Below are 25,634 nucleotides of genomic sequence, written 5' to 3' on the forward strand. Positions count from 1 at the left end.
TAATTCAACGGGTCGTTCATTCCACACTACTGTTGTTTACATGTATAAGACGGACCTCATTTCTAGCAGCCTTACTGCTAGCATGTGGCAATGCCTACCAGTCGACAGGTCGTGACATATCGTTGGGGTTTGAGTCAAGTTTGAGTCACGAACTTATGTGAAAAAAGGAAAGTTTGCTTCATCTCGAGCAGAGGAGCACTTAGTTCCTCCAAAAAACTTTACAGTTGGCGTCAATCACAGTGCTTGGTTTACACAAACAGAGCTTGGTGTAAACGTTCACACCCAGCTTTGTAGCCATGGTGAAAAGGTATGTACACGCGTACATTGACGCAAACTACCGTTAAACACATTGCATAGCTTTATGCACCCGTATAACATCCGTAGATACAAGCCACTACAGACCCTCCTCAGTGTAGCCCAGTGAGGAGGCACCAGGCGCCCTCTTCATAAGTTGCCGAATGATTGCAGCTATCATAAAAAAACCATCTCCCCGCGAGGGGGACTCGAGTAAATGCGTCGCATAGGGGGTGGGTGTATTGCGTTAACGTTTAGTGTTTGGGGAGCTGGTGGTAGTGAATGCGTTGTATCAGCAGCTTCTTGACGTAGTTTGAATGAGTCAAGGATATAAGGCGCGTTCGTAGCCTTTCATTCTGTGTCGGTTTTGTGGCGCAGTGGGTAGAGCACCATGTACCTTGCGTTCCGCCCGCAGGGTCGTGGGATCGAAACCAGGCGCCGGTAAGTATTACTTTTTAATATAGTGTAGGGGGAGGGGTGCGGACCTGTTGTTGAGAGCGAGGAGGGTAGCGTGATGCGGGAGAGGAGGAGTGGGGGAGAGGGCGCACCTGGAACGGCTGTTGCGGACGCCGAGGCACGCCGACAACGCCGGGTGACATCGTGAGTTAAAGAAATGCTCTCCATTTAAAACAGGCGACTGCGTTCTAAGCTAGGCATTAATCAGCTCTCCGTACTATATTAGCGTTGTTAATAGTCACACCATAGGCACCAGGGCTTAGGTAACAATCGAAGATAATGCCGAACAAGCAGCACAACCTTTTAGACCGCCGCTCTTAAACACCCACTCTTGTGGTTTCGCGTGGTCTATGGGAGCAGACTTCGCGGTAAATAAGAACACGAAGAGGATACAGAAAATAGTGAAAAGAAAAGTAGTAATAAGAAGTAGACGAAGGATAAAAGTAGGAAGAAAGTGAGAGGGGGAGCGCTGTATGCCGATGTAGCGCGAGGCAGGTTCACCGGCGGGGACCCGCTACAAGGTAACGCCATATTATTGCGCGGTCCGTCGTGCGTGACAAGACAAAAGAAAAACTGCTTCTGTTTAAAAAAACTAGCCATTAAAAACTTACTCAGCTTTATTTCTTCCACGAAATAACTTCCTTAGCCAAAAAACACATATAATATTAAGAAATTGATAAATTTTTATGACCTTAGCAGCCCCAGCGATGCAATGAAGGGAAAGATTGGAAACATACATACTGGTGTGTTATCTGCACATTTGAGTAGAGGGGATACATGATCCAGCGGAATTAAAAGCCGCACTACCAACGACCTGCAGCCAAGTCTTTTGGCGGTAGCAAGGATCGGCGGCGGAAAATTGCACAAAAAGATAACTTGAAATTATACAGACTTCGCCAAGAAGTGGCTACGGTGCCACTGCGCTAGGTTTTTGTGTATATTGAAATATTTTTTAAAGTTTGGCATAACAGATGTCACGTTATTAATGGAAGAATGCGCTCTTTTTTTGAACGGAGCTCGTATTTTTCTCCGGGGCGCTTTTACGAGGCTTATGTATGTATGTATGTTTCCAGTGGGCAAGAACACAGCAGCGCTAGCGTGATGCTCAACCGCTTTCTGCTTTTTGCGCAGTTTTTTGCCTGCTGTGCCGTTCCCGTGCCCGGCCCTTCCCGCTATCTTCGCTGCGATGCCAATGTGTCCGTCAGCCGTTCTCCGACAATGCTTCTGCACGTGGACGATTCGGCTTTCACGGGCCTGGATGACCCTATCTACTTCGCTGTAGATAGTCCTGGCCTGTTCATCGCCCCGTCAGCTGATGGTCTGCGCGCCCCTATCTTCCGTGACGTCAGTCTGGCCCCTCCAATCATCGGTGACTTCGGCATGGTGACTGCCCTAGCAGAGCTTATAAAAGCGTCTTCGACAGCTGCCTTCTTCAGTGGGCAAGAACACAGCAGCGCTAGCGTGATGCACAACCGCTTTCTGCTTTTTGCGCAGGTAGGTTACCTGAACAATGCCAAATGCATTCGCTCCGATAATCGTTTTCTGCTGCTGTTTTCTTGCCCACACGATTGCACATGTTCTCATGATTGTGTGAATTTATGCTGTGCCGTACTTTATTGCGTCAGGAGCCTTCTTTTGTGTGGTGATGTTGAACCTAACCCTGGGCCCAATAAGCAACCGAAGGGAAAGGATGTTCCGGCCTCTGATACTCGTTTGCGAAGCTTTTCTACGGCTGAGGAAACCGTCGCCCCAGAAGCCAATGCCGTTGACCTGCCGGCCGTTCCTCAAATGCTTGCTGAATTAATTAAGGGGCAGAAACGCATATCGCAGGAAATAACAGAAATCAAGAACTTTAATCAAATGATCAACTCCCGGTTTGACGCCCTAGAGGCACGCGTCTCCGCACTGGAGTCTGTTCCTGCCGCCCTTCCATCTGCCGCGCTCAACGGCAACGTGGAAAGTGAGCTTCATCAACTAAACATCAAAATCGGCCAACTGTCTTTGAGAAATGGCGAGTTAGAAAATCGTTCCCGCCGTAATAACTTGCTGTTGCACGGTTTTCCTGAGGCGCCTGATGAAACCCACGACATTCTGCTGCCTAACATTTCCGCGTGGTTAGGGAAAGAGCTTGAAATCCATTGTCCGAATTTTGAAAGGTGCCACAGGATTGGCCGGAAGCATGCCGATCGCCCGCGCCCGGTTATAATGAAGCTTCTTCACTACCGCGAAAAAACAAACGTCCTTAAAAATGGCCACAAGCCTAAAGATTCTGACTTTTGCATTTCAGAAGACTTTTCCAAACGCATACGTTCAATCCGGAAAAAAATATGGGAGGCAGCTAAGCCCTTCCGCGATAATGGCTCGATGGTTCACTTGAGCTTCGACCACGCGTTTATTGATAAAGTTCGGTACAACTGGGACGACAATACTGACACTCTCGTCAGGGTTCCTTCTCGCCCTCTAAAAGCCGCATCCAACGCTGCTACTGTAACCCCCTGACGCTTAAGTAACATACAAGAGCCATTGCGCGTCCTTAATGTTAATGCCCGGAGCTTAGTTAATAAATTTCCAAATTTTCTTTCACTTGTCGCCACACATTCACCTCATATTGTTGGCGTGACTGAGTCATGGTTACACGATAACGTTTACGACAGCAAGGTAACACCACCAGGTTTCACTGTTCTTAGAACTGATCGGCGACATGAGAGAGGGGGCGGCGTTGCGTTATTTTTACGGTCTGACCTTCGATTTTCAGTACTCCCCAGCCCGCCTGACACAGAATCCGTTTGGTGCAAGGTCTTTTTCGGGAACATTTCTATTACCTTAGGTGTTATCTATCGTCCGCCGTCATCGAACGTTGCTCAGATGCTCGCCTTAACTACGTTCATGCACGAGCGTATCTCGTCTTCAAACTTGATCTGTCTCGGCGGTTTCAACGCTCCCGGTATTCTGTGGCCTTCTTTATCTCTCACCGGTTATGACGTGGAAATAAGCAAAGTTCTTTTAGATTTTTCTTTATCTTTTGGTTTGAAACAAATAGTCGAAGCCAACACAAGAGGTGCCGCAGTTCTGGATTTAGTATTTGTTAGTCCCCATTTATTAGATAATGGCTATGAATGCGAGGTTACTGATGGCATTTCCGATCACATGGCTGTTCTCGTTTCCATACCCGTTCCGGTTCGCAACAATTGCTTTGTTTATTCTTCATTTCCTGATTTTTCACGCGCCGACGATTCCTCCATTACGATTATTTAAGCGATTCTTTTGACGATTTCGAAGAACTAAGTTTATCGAATGATGTCAATTCTTTGGTGGCTTCTTTCGAAAATATTGTTGCAACCTGTCTACAGCGCTTTGTCCCGCTTAAAACAAAAAAGAAAAATCCTCGCCTCCCTTGGATCTCGCGTGATATACTTCACCTGTCGCGTCGTGTTGCGAGGTTAAGGCGAGCAAAACGAAAAGCTGATCCCCTTAAAAACGCCGAATTTATCGAAGCTAAAGAAAAGCTCCGCCTCAAATTGAATTCATCCAAAGTTTTTTACTTTAAGGTTACATTACAAGGTTTACTGAAAAATAACCCTAGGAAATTTTAGAGTTCAATTATACCCTCTTCAGCCTCTACTAATACTATCCTAGTTAACAATGTCCCCTCTAGTGACCCAATAACTATTGCCACTGCCTTCAATGAGTACTTCCAGTCAGTATTCATAACAGACAACTTCGAAATACCCGATTTCCCACACGAGTCGTATTACTCAATTGGAGATATAACCGTGTCTGCCGAGGGGGTTCTAAATTTAATTTTGCACCTAGACAATGAGAAATCCTGCGGTCCCGATGGAATTAACAATGCTTTTCTGGTTAGATATTGTGTTTGAACGAGCCGGTACTTGACTGTAATTTTTAATAAATCTTTATCTACTGCGACTGTACCGTTAGTATAGAAATTGGCAAAAATATTTCCCATGTTTAAATCCGGCAACAAGCAGTCACCTACCTTTGAACTATCGTCCGATTTCATTACGTCTCAATCATGTAAACTTCTCGAACATATATTTTCAGTCATAATATGGAGTTTCTTGAAGGTAATAACATTTTGTGTAACGTCCAACATGGTTTTCGTCGCGGCTTTAGTACAATAACTCAGCTTGTTGAATTTACCCACGACATTGCCCACGCTCTAGACAAAGGAAATCAAATTAACGCAATTTTTATAGACTTATCTAAGGCTTTCGACACCGTTACCCACTCAAAACTTCGTCATGAACTTCGCGTTATACTTAACAACCCGGCCTTAGTTGATTGGATTGCTAGCTTTTTACATGATCGTTCCCAGTATGTTTCGTTTAACTCCACAAACTCGTCGGTAGTACATGTGTCATCCGGAGTTCCCCAGGGTTCGGTCCTGGGGCCACTTTTGTTCTTATTGTATGTAAATGATCTGCCTAATTATATATCCACAAACGTCCGCCTCTATGCTGACGATTGCGTGTTATACAATGTAATTAACAAGAATGATGATCATATTTTGCTAAATGATTCTTTTGCTCAATTTTGCAGGTGGTGCCAGACTTGGCAAATGAATATTAACTTTACGAAAACAGTTACTTTATCTTTCAGTACACGCAATTCCGTTTCTTTGTTTAATTATTCTTTCAACGGCTCTTCCCCACAGCGGGTGAACGAATATAAGTACCTGGGCGCCATCTTCACGCCTACCGTGTCCTGGTAAAGGCACATTGATTATACATGCAACAAAGCTCTAAAAAAGTTAGGCTACCTAAAACGTACATTGCGGGAAGCTCCACTTGAAACGAAATTGCTAACATATAAAACGCTCATCCGACCCATCTTAGAATACGCCTGTACCATCTGGATTCCTATAAAGTATCTGAAATTAACACACTCGAATCTGTTCAGAAAAAATCCATTCGTTTTATTTTTCGCCGCTTCGATTGGAGCTTTTCGCCGTCATCCCACGTTGCTACACTAGAATTACAACCGCTGTCGGAGCGCCGTGAACGGGAATGTCTTACACTTTTACATATTCTTACGAATACTCCGCGCTACTCATTACAGAACAGCTATTTGTCGCCCGATAAACTTAAATCTACTAGAAATAGCCACAAACTCAACCTTGCAACTTTTCATCCACGAACTAATCTATTTTAGTACAGCTTCTTCCCGCGAACAATTGAAAAATGGAATTTACTACCAGATGAAATTAGGTCATTGCCTTTGGAAAAATGTGTGCAGAATTTAAATTGATTGCGTTATGTCAGTTTTGCATAATTTCAATGTCTTGCTGTACTTATTATCTATTATGTCTATACTTTATAAATAAGTGAATTTCAATGTGTTGTGTTTTTATCTGTGGTATTCTATGCAAAAAATGTTTTGCATTCTATGTACCAACTCACTCCTGCGATAGCCCAATTGGGCTGCAGTATGTATAAATAAAATAAAATAAATAGTCCTATTTGGCAGATTTGTTGATTGTAGGGCTTAACGCGCCGACGCAACGCAGGCGATGAGGCGCGCCGTAGTGGAGGGCTCCAGATTAATTTTGACCACCTGGGGATCTTAAACGTGCACCGAAATCTCGTACACACGGGTATTCTTGCTTTTCGCCTCCACCAGAAAAGCGACCGGCGCGGCCGCGAATCGAACCCGCGACCTCGTGCTCAGCAGCGCAACGCCTTAGCCACTGAGCCACCGCGGCGAGTCGACAGATTTGTACACAGCTTCATAATGTGTTGGCCTCTTGGCATAATCCGCACATTTGTTATTCTGTTTATTTGGGGCGGAATCCGTTTTGTACTTTTATAAAGGCGCATATCACAACTGGTTGCCACCAAGCCGGTTGCTATCAGCTAACGCAGCTTCTACGCGGGAAACCACACCCGTTTCTGGGAAATGAAAACCGATGATGACGACCATGATTATGTTGATGAGGAGCATTATGATTGAATTAGCAGGATTCCCTCCAATCCGCGTGAGGTTCTGATAAAAAGCAATGCGCCAATCATTCACTTTGCCATTCCGAAGACGTTCTGATGATGCGTTCTTTTGTCGGCTGCAATGTAGCTCTTTTATATTATATCTGTTTTGTAAATGCAAGTTGCACTCTGGGTACCCCATAAATTTGGCGCCGCCCTATTGCGGAAAAAAAATCAGGCAGAGATACTCAGCCTTACGAACGACGCAGACTTGTACATCTCCTGTTAGTCAATTAGGTGGCCAGCCAGAAAAACATGTGATACACCACTGGCGCCATGCAACACACCTGTGGGAACAATGTGGAGTTGTACGAATAAAGCATGCGCTTTCTTTCTATGTTTTTTTTTAAATTTGGCAGGGAACTGAACGGGGTAAAAAAAGGAACCCAAACGTCTCCAACAGATTGGTAGCAAGTTTTAGCAACTAGACACACGTACCTTTTGGCTTCTCGTAGTGTTCTACAGGCCAGCTGTCTCTGAACAACCACTTGATCCAAAGAAAGTCGGTAGATTGCAAATGCTGACGTGCCCCATAAACAAGACCACACATTCTCGTCGCTTGTCAAGTCCAGGGTGAAGCTGAAATGGTAAGAACTATATCTATCTGGATGCCTAGTCGCCCTCTCTAAATGGTCACTATAAAAGTTTTCGCTGCGTAGCCTCAGCAAGGCAGAAACTGGAGACAAGATTTTATTATAATTACAGGTGAACACAAAGGTTCTGTTTATACGCCACATGTACGCTTACATGTACGTTTATACGCCACAAAAATTATGTTTATACGCCACGTCGCATGGGCCGAGGCTCCATGCCATGAAAAGTTTCTGGCTTAGTTCGAAAAGGAATGAGACCTAGAGGGGGAGAGCGAAGCAATTCCGATCTGTAATAACTGCGAATAATAAATAAACATGACGTCTGTATCATTATCGGGAGTAGCTGGAAAGTATTTGGCAACACACAGTAAACGGTTGTTATTGTTCGCGCTGTCGTAGGCTCCGGAATCAGACGCTGTTTTTTTCCGAGCCATAATTTTATCGACATATATTGATGATATGCTAAACAAACCACCTCAAGATTTTCGTAAATTTCCTCTTGTGGTACTTGGCAGCAAATCCATTGTTAGATGTGATGATGGTTTTATTCGGAGTTAATAAGCAACTACGTCCGCATTATACTTACCACCCAAAGGGTACACGTCTGCGTGAATATCGTATTGTAGAAAAAATCATTTAATGATCTTGACACGGCAGTAAGTTTAGAACACGACAAAGGCGGTTTGTATATAAAAATGAAATAAAAGTTTTCTAAAGAGAGTATGTGGGTGCAGAGCTCAGACATAGTCAAGAAAAAAAGACGGCGCAGCTGAGACGACAGATGGAAGACTCAAAACACTGCAGCGATGAATCGTCAATTGTTTGTTGGAGCGGCAAGTGTTTGCTTTTATTTTTATTGACGGCACTTTGAATGTTTGTCCATTCGCTGCTAACAACGCGGGAATTTCTGCTCATAGGGTATATAGCTTATAGCTTTCGCTTTAAGATACATCAGAGGATCTTCTTGTAACCAAAACGTGTCACGAAAATTGTCTGCATGAAACCAGAAACTTGTCATCAAAACTCTGATTCGCGAAGTTTAGAAAAAAATTACTTTTCCTTGTCATATAACAGGTGTACTAGAAAGAGGGAAGAAGACATTCGCCAGGGCCAACTGGATATAAGATAGGATGTGCTGGCGCTTGTTTGTCTATCAGCGCCTCAACATTCACGCCTCAAGTTTTGCAAAACGCATTCAAACCAACAAGCGTAGCAAAGTATCCATATCTGTTGTCTGTTGCCTCGTCATAATAATCAACAATAGGTTCAACTAAGGCTCATGCTACGTATACGGCGAAGAAAATACCCATCAAAGTAGATTGGCCGATCCAGGTGACAGCTGGCGGGAGAAGTGAGTCGACTCACCAGCCCCTATTCCGCTTTGACGTGAATACACCAACCCACAATTTTCACGTACCCCATATCAGAAAATTGGAAAGTGGTGATGATATTAGCCATCAGTAACCCATGGTTCAGGCCCCAATTCTAAATGGCGGCAACGCCAAAGTTCCAACCCACAACTATGCACCCACAAGTCAAACCAAAAAGGGATGCTTACGCTTTTTCACATCATCAGAAAAGCTTCCGTGCCATTGTAAGCTTTTACCACTTCGTTTTTATTTTTCTTCTTCCACTTTGCATGGCGACTGCGTATTGATAATACACGCTACAAGGCATGCAATGTATTTCGAGGACATAAAAGGTACCTTGTTCAGTCTAACGTATTCTTAGTTCTGAAAAAAGTGGGGTGGCTCACTCCGCGATATAGTTCCTGAAATGGAGGTCACCTAGTGGAGCGACTGTGGAGTTTGGGGACAGGGAGTCTACAATAATCTTCACAATGAGTGTCGCTGGGGCAACCAAAACGATCACAAGCTGCATACAGTCTGTCCAGACAACCCCTCAGAGTCCTCCCTATAAAAGAAAAAAATAATATTCAGCTTGTATTAGGACCGATCAAAAGCCAAAATACGTGACTTTTAACCGTATACAGCAAAACACATTTTCCGTCCATGATTCTCGACACACAAAAACTGTCCCACATATATATGCTATGGTCCCCATAACATTTCTGACCACACATTTACCTATATTCGTCACAAGTATAGCATTGTTGGAACTGCCTAAGAAATTTCGGCGTCGTTTATACCTGTTAGATATTTGTAACAAGTTTGTTTACTTAGTGTTCACTCCTCCTTGCAAATTACCATCAAGTCACTTCAATCCGCACAATTATAATGTATATTAGGAACCACTCGTAAGAAGCTGAATATGTTCTTCAAATTATATCGTGGATTTTCAGAGTGCCGTATCTCAGCACTCCGAAAATTCGTTGTTTCCATAAACGCTAGATGACCCGGAAAACAAGACGATTACGCCAGATATCATTTCCGGCCTTAAGGTGGTACCACCTATTAAAGTAAAAGCAGTCCCGGCAACCACAATGTTTCTTTCAAAAGAGAACGAAAACCAGATATATCAAGGAAATATGTCATTGTCCTAGAAAGTGAAAAAATCTGAACTCTGCAGTGTATAAAATGTAGAGGCTGGTGAAAACGTTTCCAGATTAGTTGTTAACACCGTTTAATGAAAAAAAATAATTTTTGACTTAAATGAAGCAAGGTTCGTCGAAACAAAAACATGTGGAATATTCAACACCAACACATGAGGATTATTACGCGGCTACACCAAGGCCTGCGATAAACTTAGATGGTAAAAGAGACGAAGATGTGAGTATAGCTGTTGTTTTTTTTATAGGCATGTCTCAGTATGCACCAACCAAACAATCTTTGTAGAAGGGAAGGCGAAATTTATATTGTAGAAAATTCATGCTTCAGAACACTCACCAGTGCTGTGTAGATAGTCCCCGACAATCCCATACATACAATGCACCAAAAAATGGGTACTTGGAATACTGCAATGATGACAAAATGTTTTTGGGTTATTGCCTTGGAAGAAGGACAGAGGTAAATTTCATCTCAATCCAACAGTTTTTTTAAAAGCCACCAAAACATTATTTTTTAGGTTATTTCACCTATTTCTGGGCATCTTTGTTTTCGTACAGATTTTTTTTGCAGCTTGAAAGAAATATGTTCTTTCCTTCATCGAAGCCGCCGAATGCTGGGCAACTTTCCGAAGAAAGCTTCTAATGTTGACTCAGTTGCGCAGGCGTATAGCAGCTTAGAACGAAGACTTGGGGTCAATACCTGCCAAGGCGGACATTTTCCTAACAAATACGAAACATGAAACTGCGCCTGTGTGTATAATAAAAGGCGAGTACAAGTCCCAGGTGGCGTGCAATAATTAGTTGCCCTAACGTTGGTGCTCCTTAAAACAAGCTGTTACTCCTTCAGGGTGTACAAAGGTTTCCCTTCCATCAACGCATCACTTGCCTGAATAGTTTGTCGATCAATATTTGTTTTTTTTTTCTTTGTTACAATCTTCACCAACCAGAAAAAAGTGCAGGCATTAACCTGCATTTATTTGCTCTTTGTCAGCACCCTATCCGGGTGCTAATACCATTCGGGTAATTTAGGCCTGTATTCAATTTTTACGCAGTCCAATACACGGGGGGAATTTTTTTCTGCAACCTGAAACATTGAAGGACAAAAAACGGCATTGGTGTTTTATAAATAAAGCCATTATCCCAATTCAAAAGATGAGTTTAGCGTTTCTATGTGTTTGAGAGGCTAAAAATCACGTCATGTCATCTGCATACTTTGCTCGGTATATCGATTTTCCTGCTTCTGATAAAGTCCAAGTATTCATCTGTAGCCCGATTCCAGCACACATTTTTTTCCCTTCATTCCTTTTTTTCCTTTTTTTCGTACTTCCTTTAATCTTTCCTACGTGTGCTTCCGACTTCCCGCCAAACCCTTCCGGTTAAATTACTGCATCGGACAACGACAAGCCAGTTTTGCTGTCCCGTTGTTACGCGATACCCCTAATTGGTATTTATGGCGTATTCCTGTTGATCGCAAGAAGCACCGTGTTATTGTGACATCAGCCGTGCGATTCACAAATATCCGCAGAACATAAATTGTTTTTACCGTACCTGGGACAAGTGTTAGAGATGCCGCAAAAATTGAGATGGCCCCGACGCTTCGCGGCCAAAATAAAAGACAGAAGAAATGAGCCATGCAATTCAAGGGTAGTGTGCTTAGAGCATCGGATGCGTCAAAGATTAGTGATGATTTATAATATTTAGTCGCAGTAATTTTGCGCAAGTGCACGAACGTTGGGATACTTCTGGAACGTTCCACTACGAGAATAATGCTACGACATTTTGTTTGCCAAATGCTCTGAAGTTACCGTTTATAGTAATTGCAAAAAAGGCCGTGCCAGATATGGGGCCCGGATGTAGTGCAGGAGACGCCGGATTATTGTTACAGAAACATAGTTTATTCTCTCTACTACAAGAATGTATTACACTAATGATGTAACCATGTTGCCCTTATGGATGATGAATTTCCCGAAAAAATATTGGGACATTCCGGAACACCACTCCTAAGAAACTTGGGGACGACAAATCTGTTACCTACCGCTCTTGGTATTCTGAAATACCGCCAGTAATATAAACAGCAACTGAATATTCCTTTTACTGCAATAGATGTGTTTGTTCTAGTAATTCGTACTATCTCTCGCCTTTGCGTGTGCTTTAAAAAGAGTAAATATCTCTGCAAATTATTTGCTGGTGCGTCTCGATTTTAACCTTATCTAGCGAAAAATAGCCAACCGCACCTGCTGGGGTACTTTTGTACCGAAAGCTGGTCTCTAACATTACACTTCAGTTTAAAACACAGTGCACGCAAGAAAAGCACGTGCTTACGGTATATAAACCAATTAGTCCAAGCATACAAATTGCATGCATGGAAAGAGTAGGGGCAGACGGCAAATATAAGTTCACAAAACAGTTCATTCGGCGATAAAATTAAAAGAAATGACATTTTAGGTGTGCTACCTCCTACTTAGTAGAGTGACACGGAAGGCCTGCATCAGAACACATTACCAGGACGAGTAACTTCGGAAAACGGTATGCAATGCGCGTTCGTCTTTTACCCAAGTATGTAGCAAGTAATATAGCTTTATTTTCTTGAATAACGAAATTCTTCATGCGCCTAATGTTTGCTTCAATGAGGTATCTTCTGAGAACGCACGAAATTTGGTTTTAGAGGGAGTACTCGGTGGTTCAATGCTTGGAGCTTAACTTCCAGTTTGCTTTTTAAAGCTCTACCCATCTGATGGTTCAGATTTTACTGACTGGGAAGAAATGTGCTCGGCTTCTGATGCAAACTTTTTATGTCCTTGGTCGACCCCAAAGCATTTACACGTCTAAGAAGTGTTTTTTGTGGACGCCTACGTAAGGTCTGCTGATTCCAAGTAAAACAAAAAACTCGACCTAAAGATATTACCCGCTGTAGCACCCGTTGCGTGAACATGGGCGAGCTGCTTTACAACTAGCAGATCAATGAAAGCTGTCGCCGCAAACAATGATCTTATTTTTTATATTAGCATAATCTATACTGAATAGAGTCGTGTCAGGATACTATGTGTATATTGCAACGTTTGGGGTAAATATGAATACGCGTTTAACGGGCCGGAGTGAGGCGGCAGGTTTTAAAGCCGACTTTGTCTCACAAACCGCATGAATACACCAGGTGCCTAGCTTCAATACCTAAATGAGCCCATTTAACTGCACGTTACCTCATTACTGGAATGCGCCATATATGCTGGAGGACTAAAAATGGCTCCGGGTGTTCGCTGGTAGGCCGTCGTTGTTGCAATGACGCAAACCCATTATACTCATCGAGTATTAAAAGTAGAAGTACTGGGAAACGCAAGCTGCATAAAATAGGGAAAACGCTTCATAAAAAATGTCAACTATCGTTTTATTATTTAGCGTAAGCGGGAACAGTACCTGCAATTTAAAACCTTAAATTGTAGTTTATACGTCCACTCACCCAATAGCGCAAAATGAAGCTGGAAAGTTTTTAACTAACGACAATTTAAAAAGTCAAGAAAGAACGGCGGCCAATGCTCAATAGCTTAATGCAGCAACACTTCCAAGTTGGCTGGTTCTTGCAAATCATAGTGAACAATCCGCCGCACGTATTTAGCATGAGGTACATAAATAAAATAGCCGGACAGTTGTGTAAGTGATGCACAAGTATAAATAAAGAACGCAATCTGATTTCTTACTTGAAAAGAAAAACTAATCAGAGAATCGCCCCCACTTTCCTCATAACAAAATTTTCTTTAATTACAGATTAGTAATAGTCATGGTAGGCGGCAACAAAAGGCTTTAGGGGAAGAAGTACTGCTTATAAAGTAAATTTTTGTCAATTCCTCTAGGGCCTTCTGATGATTTATTGCGTGATTATACCTCTTGAAATATTGGGCTCAATTTTACGAAAGTCACTATTATTAGACCCGCCTAAACTGGTCCTTTCGCACAAATTCGCATTGCCTATACACCGCAAAACCCCTCCTTATCAATATTTTTGCTCGCAGCGGATAAACAATTTATCAATTCAGCTGGGCAGCCAGCGACAATTACAACGATCAAGAACATCAGTGCCAATTCTATAATCACCTTCCGTCCGTTAAAAAGGAGTCACGCCACGAAAAAAACAATCCGAACATGGCTACCGTGACACCACGTTCCTGCCTCCGGTCTTCCTTCGCCTCTTCTTCAGCGTCGTTGGTAACTATGTAGCTGTAGAGCCGTCGCTGGCTTTCCATTCATGTTTACTGTTCCAGTGACACTGACAGTAGCCGTAAGAACCGGTAGCCCGTTTTATCCGCCAATTTCAATTTGGCTGCGTCGTCAGAACATCCACATATTGTTTACACGTACCCATTCAGCTTGGTGGAAAATTAAGATGTCCGCTGCCATGAAAACTTCACTACCGATTTAGAACTCCTATTTTGCATACGGCCTCAACATAAAAGCCTAAATTCCTACATACTCATTCAAGGGGATTGGCTAACGGCGATGACAGCAGCCGTCAGAACCTCATGGCCGATGTTTCCATTTCAATTTCTATTGACAGCAGCAAAAACACCCCACGAAAACACATCGTTTTTATATCTTTGTATACAAAAAGTGATTCTCCCACTTTACAAATGCACGAGAAGCTTAGGTTCCCACGTAACTTCTCGTTTTGGAAAAGATTTCTTGATCGTCCGTTACGAATTCTGTCGGTGCTTATTCAATGTGCATGGGCAAGCAGCCAACTCTACGCTTATTTCTTCTTTTCGTATGAAGTTTACAGCAATGCGCGCCATCCTTTCTATGCGAACTCTGTTTTTTGAAGCTCTGTTTCCTCATTTTGTCTTCTTTGCTTTTACCCCATCTATTCGCTTTATGTTTAGATTTCGTAACACTTTGCTCCATTCAGGAGCAAAAGACCGATTAGCTCGCTTATAGATGGCAGTAACCAAACCAGCTTTGTCCCCGAGGCCAAATGTGTTTTTACAAAAAGGGCAAAATTAGCATACAATTTTCAGTCTAGAAATTGGACAATGCACACCTCGCAATGTTTTTTTTCTTTTAACTTGCGCTGAATAATCAAAGAAATTATTCCAAAGATTTGCTGTCTGTTTAAAATGACCAGTATGGCCACTAGAAAATTACATCCAGCATTACTCGTAGGGCTAATTTTGTCGAAATCGCTTGAAATGAAGATCAGAATTTTCGGCCGACATATTCTGGTCCTTTTCCTCTATAATAGTAAATACTTGTGCTTAGGTATGAAAATCTAGCAATAGTGCCTACTACGTTTGTTTTACTTTCCGGCGAACTCTATGTCTTTTGCTAAAAGACAGTTGTAAGATTGGTCGATCTGTTTGTAGTACCAGTGCACAACTTTTATATTAAATGCTTCAAAAAATTTAGAGCTCTTTACTTTACACTCATGGAGCAAGCACTGAACGTAGATGTTCGTCTGGGCTCTATGCCACTTTTAGATCAGCTATTCTCACATTACGAGGACATACATGCCATGAGGAATAGCCCTATAGGCAATAACATCAAACTCCCTAATTTCCCAATACACAGTGAAAAATCACTGAAGGTTTTTAAATGGGTATATAGAAAAACAACTTACTGAGGTAATAAAAATAGCACGAATACATCCTGGGCGCGAAACACCGCGATCGCTGAAAGTAATTGGGTATTTTTCGGCAGCACAACGAAACAAGAAACGAGTTATTAAAGCAGGATAACTTACCATAAGAAAAATGTAGATGGCACAGGCAGTCAATGAAATCACAGCGTTAAAGCGTAATCGAATATACTGTGGAGACATGTCCAAATGCAATTTGTTAGAGGCGTAAAAAACTGTGTACAAAAGAATTTCACCTCCTTGCTAACGAGCTCATCTTAAGCCTCCGCTTCCGTTGATTAACCAGGCTATATATCAACCTTCTGTGCTAGCACATCTGAGTTTTTTATTGCGCAATACAGATACAACGCCTACCGATTAGGGGTTAACAATTAGGCACTATGTGCACTCTTACACCCTGCCTCAAATAACACAACAGAACAGAGCATAAAAATTGCCTTCCCGACTCTGTTTTGATGTTCTTGCTTAGCATTTTTGGCCAGCAACCCCACCAAGATTTCAAAATGAAGCCCGGTGAAAGAATCAGCTCTTTTCAATTCACTGCACCATAAATCACCGCCATCCCTTGCCGCCTCCATCGATTCAGACACTAAATATTCAGCACACGTTTTTGAGGCAAGCTCAGAGCAGGGAACGTAGCAATGCCCTGTATGTGAACACACGGACTGTTCTCGCGTGTGTTCACGCGCCCTCAAGAAACTTTACACATTTCAGTTGTGCATGTGCCCACCAGCATAGTGTGTTTCCAATCTTCTGGGAGATCCGGGATTATGTAATAAAACAATATCGTTCATAAGGAAAGTATCATCATCAACATTATTATTAATAATATTATTATTATGTTGATATTATTATTATTATTATTATTATTTTGAAACTTCCTGACATTTTGTTACAAAACCTTTGTTTTATGTGTATAATCTATCTCCGTCATGTGCATTGAGTATTTGCTTGTGTATTTTCAATTTTTCACGTGCCTTCAACGTTTTGCTGGCCGGGTGTCATGGCTTCTAACACTAGGCTTCCTTTTTTTTTGCTGTTTTGCTGTTTTGCTTTCTGGGATCTCTGTAACTATTTTTATCTTATTGTTTCTTTCATATATACGGTTTTCTGTGTTGTGTTGTCTTGATTTTAGTTTGTTTTTATGAATGCTTGTATATGGTGTACCAGTACCAAGACCCTAGGGTTGTTCCTGGGCACCAAAAATAAAGGTTGATTGATTGATTGATTGATTGATTGATTGATTGATTATTATTATTATTATTATTATTGTTATTATTATTATTATTATTATTATAAAGAGTGTTTCGAGCGCCTAAATGACCCCGCTGTTTGGCCGAAAGACTGCCTCTTTAAGGAGTTTCGAGGCATGTTTCGCGAAGGCATGCTTCACAGCTCTGAGCGCATCACGTAAGAAAAACAACCATGACTAGTTTAGATGTTTTTTATCAGAATGTGCGAGGTCTTCGAACTAAGGCGACTGAATTTTTTGGTAACGTTCTGGCTTCTTGCTTTCCGTTAATAGCTATATCTGAAACTTGGTTGTGCCCTGATATCCTATCCAGTGATTATTTTCCTCAAAATTACCATGTATATCGTAATGATCGTGCTTTAACGGGATGCAAACAAAAAGGGGGCGGGGTCCTTCTCGCCGTTGACAAATCTCTCCCGTGTGTGCTACGTAGCGATATTGATAACGCAGATGAGTCTTTATGGGTCGAAATTCATTTCTCTTGTGGTACCGGGGTTCTTGCACCCGGCCGCGATTCCTAAGAAAGGACACTGAGCCCCCTCGAACACACATTTACTTGGAGTCCCGCTACGCCAAGGTACACCGCTCAGCCGATCCGGCTGCACACACGTCGCCCAGCCGAGTCCGCCATGTTCCGCCCTTAGCTCGTCCCGCGCCACCTCTCCATCCTCGGGCGGCACATATCCATCCCGTGGGATTGTCCCCTGCCACTATTGCCGGATTACCACACTCTCCCCCCCTCCGAAGAAAAGGCAGACGCTGGCTGCCCTCGGCTGCAGTCGTCGGCACTCTCGAGGGACTCCCACGGCTCAGCCCGGATGGCAGTAGACCGGTGCCACAGGTGGCCTCCTAAGACCCGGGGGTCCTTGCAGAAGGTCCAAACGGGGCAAGGTCCTGTCCGCGGGCCTTGCTCCGCGGGTCGCGTCGGCACTCTCGAGAGACTCCCACGGCTCAGTCCGGATGGCAGTAGACCGGTGCCACAGGTGGCCTCCTAAGACCTGGGGGTCCTTGCAGAAGGTCCAAACGTGGCAAGGTCCTGTCCGCGGGCCTTGCTCCGCGGGGGTGGTGCCCGGCGCAGTCGTCAGCGGCTGTCCGCCTCGAGCTCCTGCTTCATCTTGGCGAACTCCTCCTTGGTCATGGAGCCCTCGCCCTCACCGAGCTTCTGGAGCTTCTCCCGCGAGGCGTCGAAGTCCGGCCGCGGAGGGGCCGGGGGAATGATCATCCCGGCGTAGTCCTCGCTCTCCTCCAGGGCGTCATGGAGCCAGATGAACTCTTCGTGCTGCCGAAGCACAGAGAACTCCGGCTTCTGGAAGTCCGACAGCGTCGTCTTGGTGTGGACAGTGAACTTGACCTTGTCCCTCTCGCTGAGGGCATCCGAGATGTCCACCACCAGAGACTGGTCCGCCAGGTCGATCGTGTCTGACCACATCTTCAGGGAGCTGTCGGTCACATTTGCCGCGGAACACCAAAACGAGGAAGAAGACCACAATGCCCTTCCTAGGAACCACGGCCGGCCCCACGTTCAGGGCACCAAATGTGGTACCGGGGTTCTTGCACCCGGCCGCGGTTCCCAAGAAAGGACACTGAGCCCCCTCGAACACACCTTTACTTGGTACACCGCTCAGCCGATCCGGCTGCACACACGTCGCCCAGCCGAGTCCGCCATGTTCCGCCCTTAGCTCGTCCCGCGCCACCTCTCCATCCTCAGGCGGCACATGTCCATCCCGTGGGATTGTGCCCTGCCACTATTGCCGGATTACCACACTCTAAAACTGAAAAACTTCTAGTTGGTGTTTTTTACATTCCTCCTGATGTAGCTCCTGAGGCGTTCAATAAGTTAATCTCCTCCATTGAACAGGTGCTTATCACTCATGGCAACCGCAAAGTCCTCCTGCTTGGAGATTTTAATGCTCCTGGCGTGAAGTGGAGCCAGCTAACTTGTTCCCACTACAACCACCACATTGAACAGAAGGGTAATAGGTTGCCAGATTTTTTGGCTTTCACTTCTATGGCACAGTGTAATCGCATAAAAAATTGCAGTGGAAATATTCTGGACCTGTGCTTTTCGAACTTTGATGGCGTTAGTGTGTTGCACTCTGATTGTTCTTTAGTAATACCGGACAGATTTCATCCTCCTCTTTCTATTTCCTGTTGCCTCCCTTCATTGCTCCACCGTTCCGTAAATTCCAACAACACGCAACCTCATTACGCTTTTGCCAGGGGAGATTATGCTGGGCTGTATGGCTATTTTTCCGCTGCCCCTTGGTCGACCGTCATTGACCACACTGATGTCAATGAACAAGTCAACCGTTTCACAGAGATTGTGCTTTCGGGTATGAAGGAATACATCCCGCAATATTTACCTAGGAGGTTTAAGTTTCCACAGTGGTTTTCTTCTGAATTGCGGGATGCCCTGAAGCTCAAGGAACGTGCGCACAGAAAGATGAAGCGCTCTGGTGCCAACCAGTTTGCTCAGGAATTCCGGCGCCTACGTGCCCTATGTAAAATATTGCACAAACGTGATCATACTTCGTACCTGGCGTCGGTAGAAACTAAAGCAACTCACCAACCGGGAGCCTTCTGGAAATACATTCATTCTAGATCTAGTACAACTAAAAATTCTATTCGTCTTCTAGACTCCAACGGCGATGAGGTTGTCAAGGTGGCTGACTGCTTTGCTCGTCAATTTTCTTCTTTTTTTGGGATTAGCGGTGGTAGTGACAACAGCAGCGCCCCTTGTCACCAGGGCGAGAACTCCGGTTGTTTACAACTGGACGAGAACATCATTCGGACCAGCATCAAGTGGCTCAAGCCCTCGCTTTCTTGTGGGCCAGATGGTATTCCTTCTGCAATCCTAGAAACATATGCAAATATATTCGTTCCTGTGTTCACTTCAATATTTAATAACTGTCTCCGGTCGGGAACGTTTCCTCGCTCATGAAAAATCTCTCGCGTATTCCCTGTTTTCAAGTCAGGCCTAAAAACTGATGCTATAAACTAAAGGCCTGTCTCGCTGCTTTGTTCTGCCTCTAAAATTTTCGAGTTATCTCTTCATACGGTCTTGTCTTTCTCATTTAAACATGTCCTCATTCCTAATCAACATGGATTTATGCGTGGTCGTTCAACTTCCACGAACCTTGTATGCTTCATGGAGCAGGCTATCCCAGCAATCGTTGGTAGAAGCCAACTGGATGTGGTCTACTGTGACATGAGCAAAGCCTTTGATGTTGTCAACCACTCGTTATTGCTTGCAAAGCTCACTCTGTTAGATGTACACGCTTCTTTGGTGGGTCTTATACGTTGTTATCTCAAGGAGCGATATTGCTATGTAAGTGTTAACGGTCAAACATCATTTAGGTACAAAGCAACCAGTGGTGTACCCCAAGGCTCCGTTCTGGGTCCCCTTTTTTCCATTTTTATTAACGATGTTGCTTCTGCCATTCAAAATTCTTCTTTTTTGTTGTACGCTGATGATATAAAAATCTTTAGAGAAGTGCGTAGTGTTCAGGACTGTAATTCTCTTCAGGTTGATATTGTGTCATTCCATGGTTGGTGCACCAAAAACGACCTTATTTTGAACCCTTCAAAAACTAAAGTTGTCTCCTATAGTAGAAAAACTCAACAACCGCGATACCCTTATGAAATTGCAGGCACCACACTGCCGAGGGTGACCGAAATTCGGGACTTGGGAGTACTTTTTGATTCTCTTCTGACTTTCTCTTCCCACATTGCACAAATTACCCGTCAGTCTCTTCGTTGTCTGGGTGCTGTTTGCAGGTATTCTAGAGAGTTTAAAGGTCCGCTTCCTTTCTTAAAGTTGTATTCGGCTCTCTGCTTACCTCTTCTTGAATACGGGTCTGTTGTCTGGAATGGAACTTGCAAGTCCAATAGTGACCGTATCGAAAGGGTTCAAAATAAGTTCCTTTCTATCTTTAAGCACCGCTTCCGTCATGTGCAAGACGACGCAAACGGCATCATGTCTCTTCTGAAAAGCATTCCTTCCCTTCGGTGTCGACGAATGCGAGCTGATATTATCTTTCTCTATAAACTTCTTCATGGTAATATTTTGTGTGACGATTTGATTACACTTATCAATGTCAATTTGCCAACTAAACTTTTCAGAAAATTTCCAGCTTTCAGACCACTTGCTTTAAATAGCCGACGCTCGTCCATCTGCCGAATACAATGTGCATATAATGAATATTCCGTTCAGCTTGATATATTCCAGAGCTCCTTTACTTTGTTCTCTAATGAGTTGAAAACTGTTGTAGCTTAAGTCCTTTATGTCATTCCAAATTTATGTAATCTATGCATTATGTGCAAACTGTTCTCGCTTGCTTTTCACTTTTTCTTGTTTTGTGTTGCTTGAATATTTGTACGTTTTAGTGTCAGTGTTGGTAATGCTGAAGCTTTTCCCCCTTTTTTTTTGGAACTTCCCAATATGTTGTTAGAAAACCTTGGTTATATACGTATACTCTATGTCATGTTGATTCAATATTTGCTTGTATAGTTCCTATTTTTCACATCTACTGAACGTTTCGCTGGCCGAGTGGCATGGCTTGCAACACTAAGCCTGCCTTTTCTTTTTTGACTTTCTGTTCTTTTTTTTTCCTTTTTTGCTTTCTAAGATTTCTGTAACTATTTTTACTTTATTGTTTATGTCATACATATAGTTTTTGTGTGTTGTCTTGTTCTAATTGTAGTGTGTTTTTTTTATGGTGTACCAGTACCAAGACCCTGGGGTTGTTCCTGGGCACCGAAAATAAAGCTTGATTGATTGATTGATTAATTGATTATTATTATTATTATTCTACTTCACCACCCCGCCCAGTTCACCACCCCGCCGCGTTGCCGGAAGGAGTGCGTCACCGCTCAGGGCAGCCTTCTTTTGCCCAAGCTGTAAACAAGGAAGTGTTGCCTTCGGCTACGTCTGCTCCGCTGCAGTCGGTGTCTTCGGCTTCTCCTGCACTGCCTCCTACTCCGTCCCAACTTTCCCCGGTGCATTCTGCGCCTGTGCTTGACTGTCTCCCCCCTACTGCTGAGAAGAAGCGTAGAAGCCGGGCATATGTAGGTGCATCGGACACATGTGGACTGGTCGTCGTTCCGCAGCCGAAGCGCCCCAAAGCAATTTTCGTTTCAAAGCTTTCTCCGTCCACGACCTCTGCTAGTCTTAATGCCCATCTGACAACCTTAGGTGTCTCGCCCTTGAACTGCCGACGACTGAAGACTAAATATGACACGTACGCATCCTTTTATATTTCCGTCAGTGAAGAGTTTTTCGAGCGCTTGAATGACCCCGCTGTTTGGCCGAAAGACTGCCTATTTAAGGAGTTTCGAGGCTTGTTTCGCGAAGGCATGCTTCACAGCTCTGAGCGCAACACATCAGAAAAAGAATATTGACTAGTTTAGATGTTTTTTATCAGAATGTGCGAGGTCTTCGAACTAAGGCGACTGACTTTTTTGGTAATGTTCTGGCATCTTGCTTTCCGTTAATAGCTATATCTGAAACTTGTTTGTGCCCTGATATTCTATCCAGTGATTATTTTCCTCAAAATTACCATGTATATCGTAATGATCGTGCCTTAACGGGATGCAAACAAAAGGGGGGCTGGGTACTTCTCGCAGTTAACAAATCTCTCCCGTGTGTGCTACGTAGCGATATTGAAAACGCAGGTGAGTCTTTATGGGTCGAAATTCATATCTCTAAAACTGAAAAACTTCTAGTTGGTGTTTTTTACGTTCATCCTGATGTAGTTCCTGACGCGTTCAATAAGTTAGTCTCCTCCATTGAACAGGTGCTCACTACTCATTGCGACCTCAAGGTCCTCCTCCTTGGAGATTTTAACGCTCCTGGCGTTCAGTGGAGCCACCTCACCTGTTCCCTCTACAACCACCACTTTCAACAGAAGGGTAATAGGTTACTATATTTTTCGTCTTTCACTTCCATGGCACAGCGTAATCACATAAAAGCTACAGTGGAAACATTCTGGACCTGTGCTTTTCAAACTTCGATGGTGTTAGTGTGTCGCGTTCTGATTGTGCTTTAGTAATACCCGACAAATATCATCCTCCTCTTTCTATTTCCTGTTGCCTTCCTACAATACTCCACCGTTCTGTAATTTCAAGCAATGCGCAACCTCGCTACGCTTTCGCCCGGGGAGATTACGTTGGGCTGTATGGCTACTTTTCTGCTGCCCCTTGGTCAACAGTCATTGACCTCTCTGATGTCAATGAACAAGTTGACCGTTTTACTGAGATTGTGCTTTTGGGTATGAAGAAATACATCCCGCAATATTTACCAAAGAAGTTCAAGTTCCCACACTGGTTTCCTTCTAAATTGCGGGATGCCCTGAAACTCAAAGAACGTGCGCACAGAAAGATGAAGCGCTCTGGTGCGAATCAGTTCGCTCAGGAGTTCCGGCGCCTACGTGCCCTATGCAAAATATTGTACAAGCGTGATCATGCTTTGTACCTGGCGTCAGTTGAAGCTAAAGCAACTCATCAGCCAGGTGCCTTCTGGAAATACATTCATTCTAGATCTAGTACAACGAAATAATCTATTCGTCTTCTGGATTCCAACGGCGATGAGGTTGCAGATGCGGCCGACTGCTTTGCTCGTCAGTTTTCTTCTTTGTTTGGGCTTAGCGGTGGTAGTGATGACGGCAGCGTCTCTTGTCACCAGGACGGTAACTCCGCTTGTTTCCAATTGGATGATAACATCGTGCGGACCAGCATCAAGCGGCTAAGGCCCTCGTTGTCTTCTGGGCCAGATGGTATTCCTGCTGCAATTTTAAAAACGTATGCAAATATATTCGTTCCTGTGTTCACCTCAATATTTCATAACTGTCACCGGTCGGGAACGTTTCCTCGCTCATGGAAAATTTCTCGTGTATTCCCTGTTTTCAAGTCAGGCCCAAAAACTGACCCCATGAACTATAGGCCAGTGTGGCGCCTTTGTTCTGCCTTTAAAATATTCGAGTTATCTTTTCATGAGGTCTTGTCTTTCTCACTTAAACACGTCCTCATTCCTAATCAACATGGCTTCATGCGTGGTCGCTCAACTTCCACAAACCTCGCATGCTTCATGGAGCAGGCTGTCCCAGCAGTCTTTGGTAGAAGCCAGCTTGATGCGGTCTACTGTGACATGAGTAAGGCCTTTGATGTAGTCAACCACTCGTTATTGCTTGCCAAGCTCATTCTGTTAGATGTTCACGCTTCTTTAGTGGGTCTTATACGTTGCTATCTCCAGGAGCGGTATTGCTATGTAAGTGTTAATGGTCAAACATCATTTAGATACAAAGCAACAAGTGGCGTACCCCAGGGCTCCGTTCTGGGCCCCCTTCTTTTTTCCATTTTCATTAACGATGTTGCTTCTGCCATTCAAAATTTATTTTTTTTGTTGTATGCTGATGATATGAAAATCTTCAGAGAAGTGCGTAATGTTCAGGACTGTAATTCTCTTCAGGCTGATATCGTGTCATTCAATCGTTGGTGCACCAAAAATGATTTAATTTTGAACCCAAAAAAAACTAAAGTTGTTTCCTATAGTAGGAAAACTCAACAGCTGCAATCCTCCTATAAAATAGCAAGCACTGCACTGCCGAGGGTGACCGAAATTCGGGACATGGGAGTACTATTTGATTCTTCTCTGACTTTCTCTTCCCACGTTACACAAATTACCGGACGCTCTCTTCGATGTCTGGGTGCTGTTTGCAGGTATTCTAGAGAGTTTAAAAGTCATCTTCCTTTCTTAAAGTTGTATTCAGCTCTCTGCTTACCTCTTCTCGAATACGGTTCTGTTGTTTGGAATGGAACTTGCAAGTCCAATAGTGACCGCATCGAAAGGGTTCAAAATAAGTTCCTTTCTATCTTTAGGCACCGTTTCCGTCATGTACAAGAAACGCAAATGGCAGCATGTCTTGTCTCAAAAGTATTCCTTCCCTTTGGTGTTGACGAATGAGAGCTGACATTATCTTTCTTTGTAAACTTCTTCATGGTGATATTTTGTGTGATGACTTGGTTGCACTTATCAATGTCAACTTGCCGAACAAACTTTTCCGAAGATTTCGAACGTTCAGAACAGATGCTTTAAGTAGACGACGCTCGTGCATCTGCAGAATACAATGTGCATATAATGAATATTCCGATCGTATTGATATATTCCAGAGCTCTTTGTCTTTGTTCTCTAATGAATTGAAAACTGTTGTGGCTTAAGTGCCTTTATGTCATTTATGTGGCGTATTTCTGTTCCGTATTTATTCTATGCAAATCATCATCTTGCTTGTTTGTTGTTCACTTTTCCTGATTTTGTGTTGCTTGATTTTCTGTCGGTTTAAGTGTCAGTGCTTGTAACGCTAAACTTCATTTTTCCATTTTGAAACTTCCTAAGATCTTGTTACAAAACCTTTGTTTTATGTGTATAATCTATCTCCGTCATGTTCATTGAGTATTTGCTTGTGTATTTTCAATTTTTCACGTGCCCTCAACGTTTTGCTGGCCGGGTGTCATGGCTTCTAACACTAGGCTTCCTTTTTTTTGCTGTTTTGCTTTCTGGGATCTCTGTAACTATTTTTACTTTATTGTTTCTTTCATATATATGGTTTTATGTGTTGTGTTGTCTTGATTTTAGTTTGTTTTTATGAATGTTTGTATATGGTGTACCAGTACCAAGACCCTAGGGTTGTTCCTGGGCACCAAAAATAAAGGTTGATTGATTGATTGATTGATTATTATTATTAATATTATTGATACAAAATCAGCACGGCTTTTTCTCGGGTCGATCGACGGTTACAAATCTTGCAAGCTTCATGACTCAGGCTTCGGCTGCAGTTTGTGAAAACGGCCAGTTGGATGTAATTTATTTTGACCTCAGTAAGGCGTTTGATGTAGTGAACCATAAATTATTAATTAACAA

General features: G+C 43.4%; 1 protein-coding gene and 1 pseudogene across 1 annotated transcript; one reads left to right on the forward strand and one right to left on the reverse strand.

Moving 5' to 3' along the window:
• The window catches only part of LOC144153383 (sodium-coupled monocarboxylate transporter 1-like), a 101,018-nt pseudogene that overhangs the window by 64,624 nt on the left and 10,760 nt on the right, over nt 1-25,634 (reverse strand).
• Nucleotides 2,275-3,250, forward strand: LOC144152631 (uncharacterized). Its single transcript, XM_077683968.1, has one exon. It carries the CDS (start codon nt 2,539-2,541, stop codon nt 3,247-3,249), a length of 711 nt encoding a protein of 236 aa, XP_077540094.1. The 5' UTR covers nt 2,275-2,538; the 3' UTR covers nt 3,250.

This window comes from Haemaphysalis longicornis, unplaced genomic scaffold, assembly GCF_048455015.1.
Source record: "Haemaphysalis longicornis isolate Haplotype H1 unplaced genomic scaffold, Haemaphysalis longicornis Haplotype H1 scaffold_9, whole genome shotgun sequence".
Lineage (NCBI taxonomy): Eukaryota > Metazoa > Arthropoda > Arachnida > Ixodida > Ixodidae > Haemaphysalis > Haemaphysalis longicornis.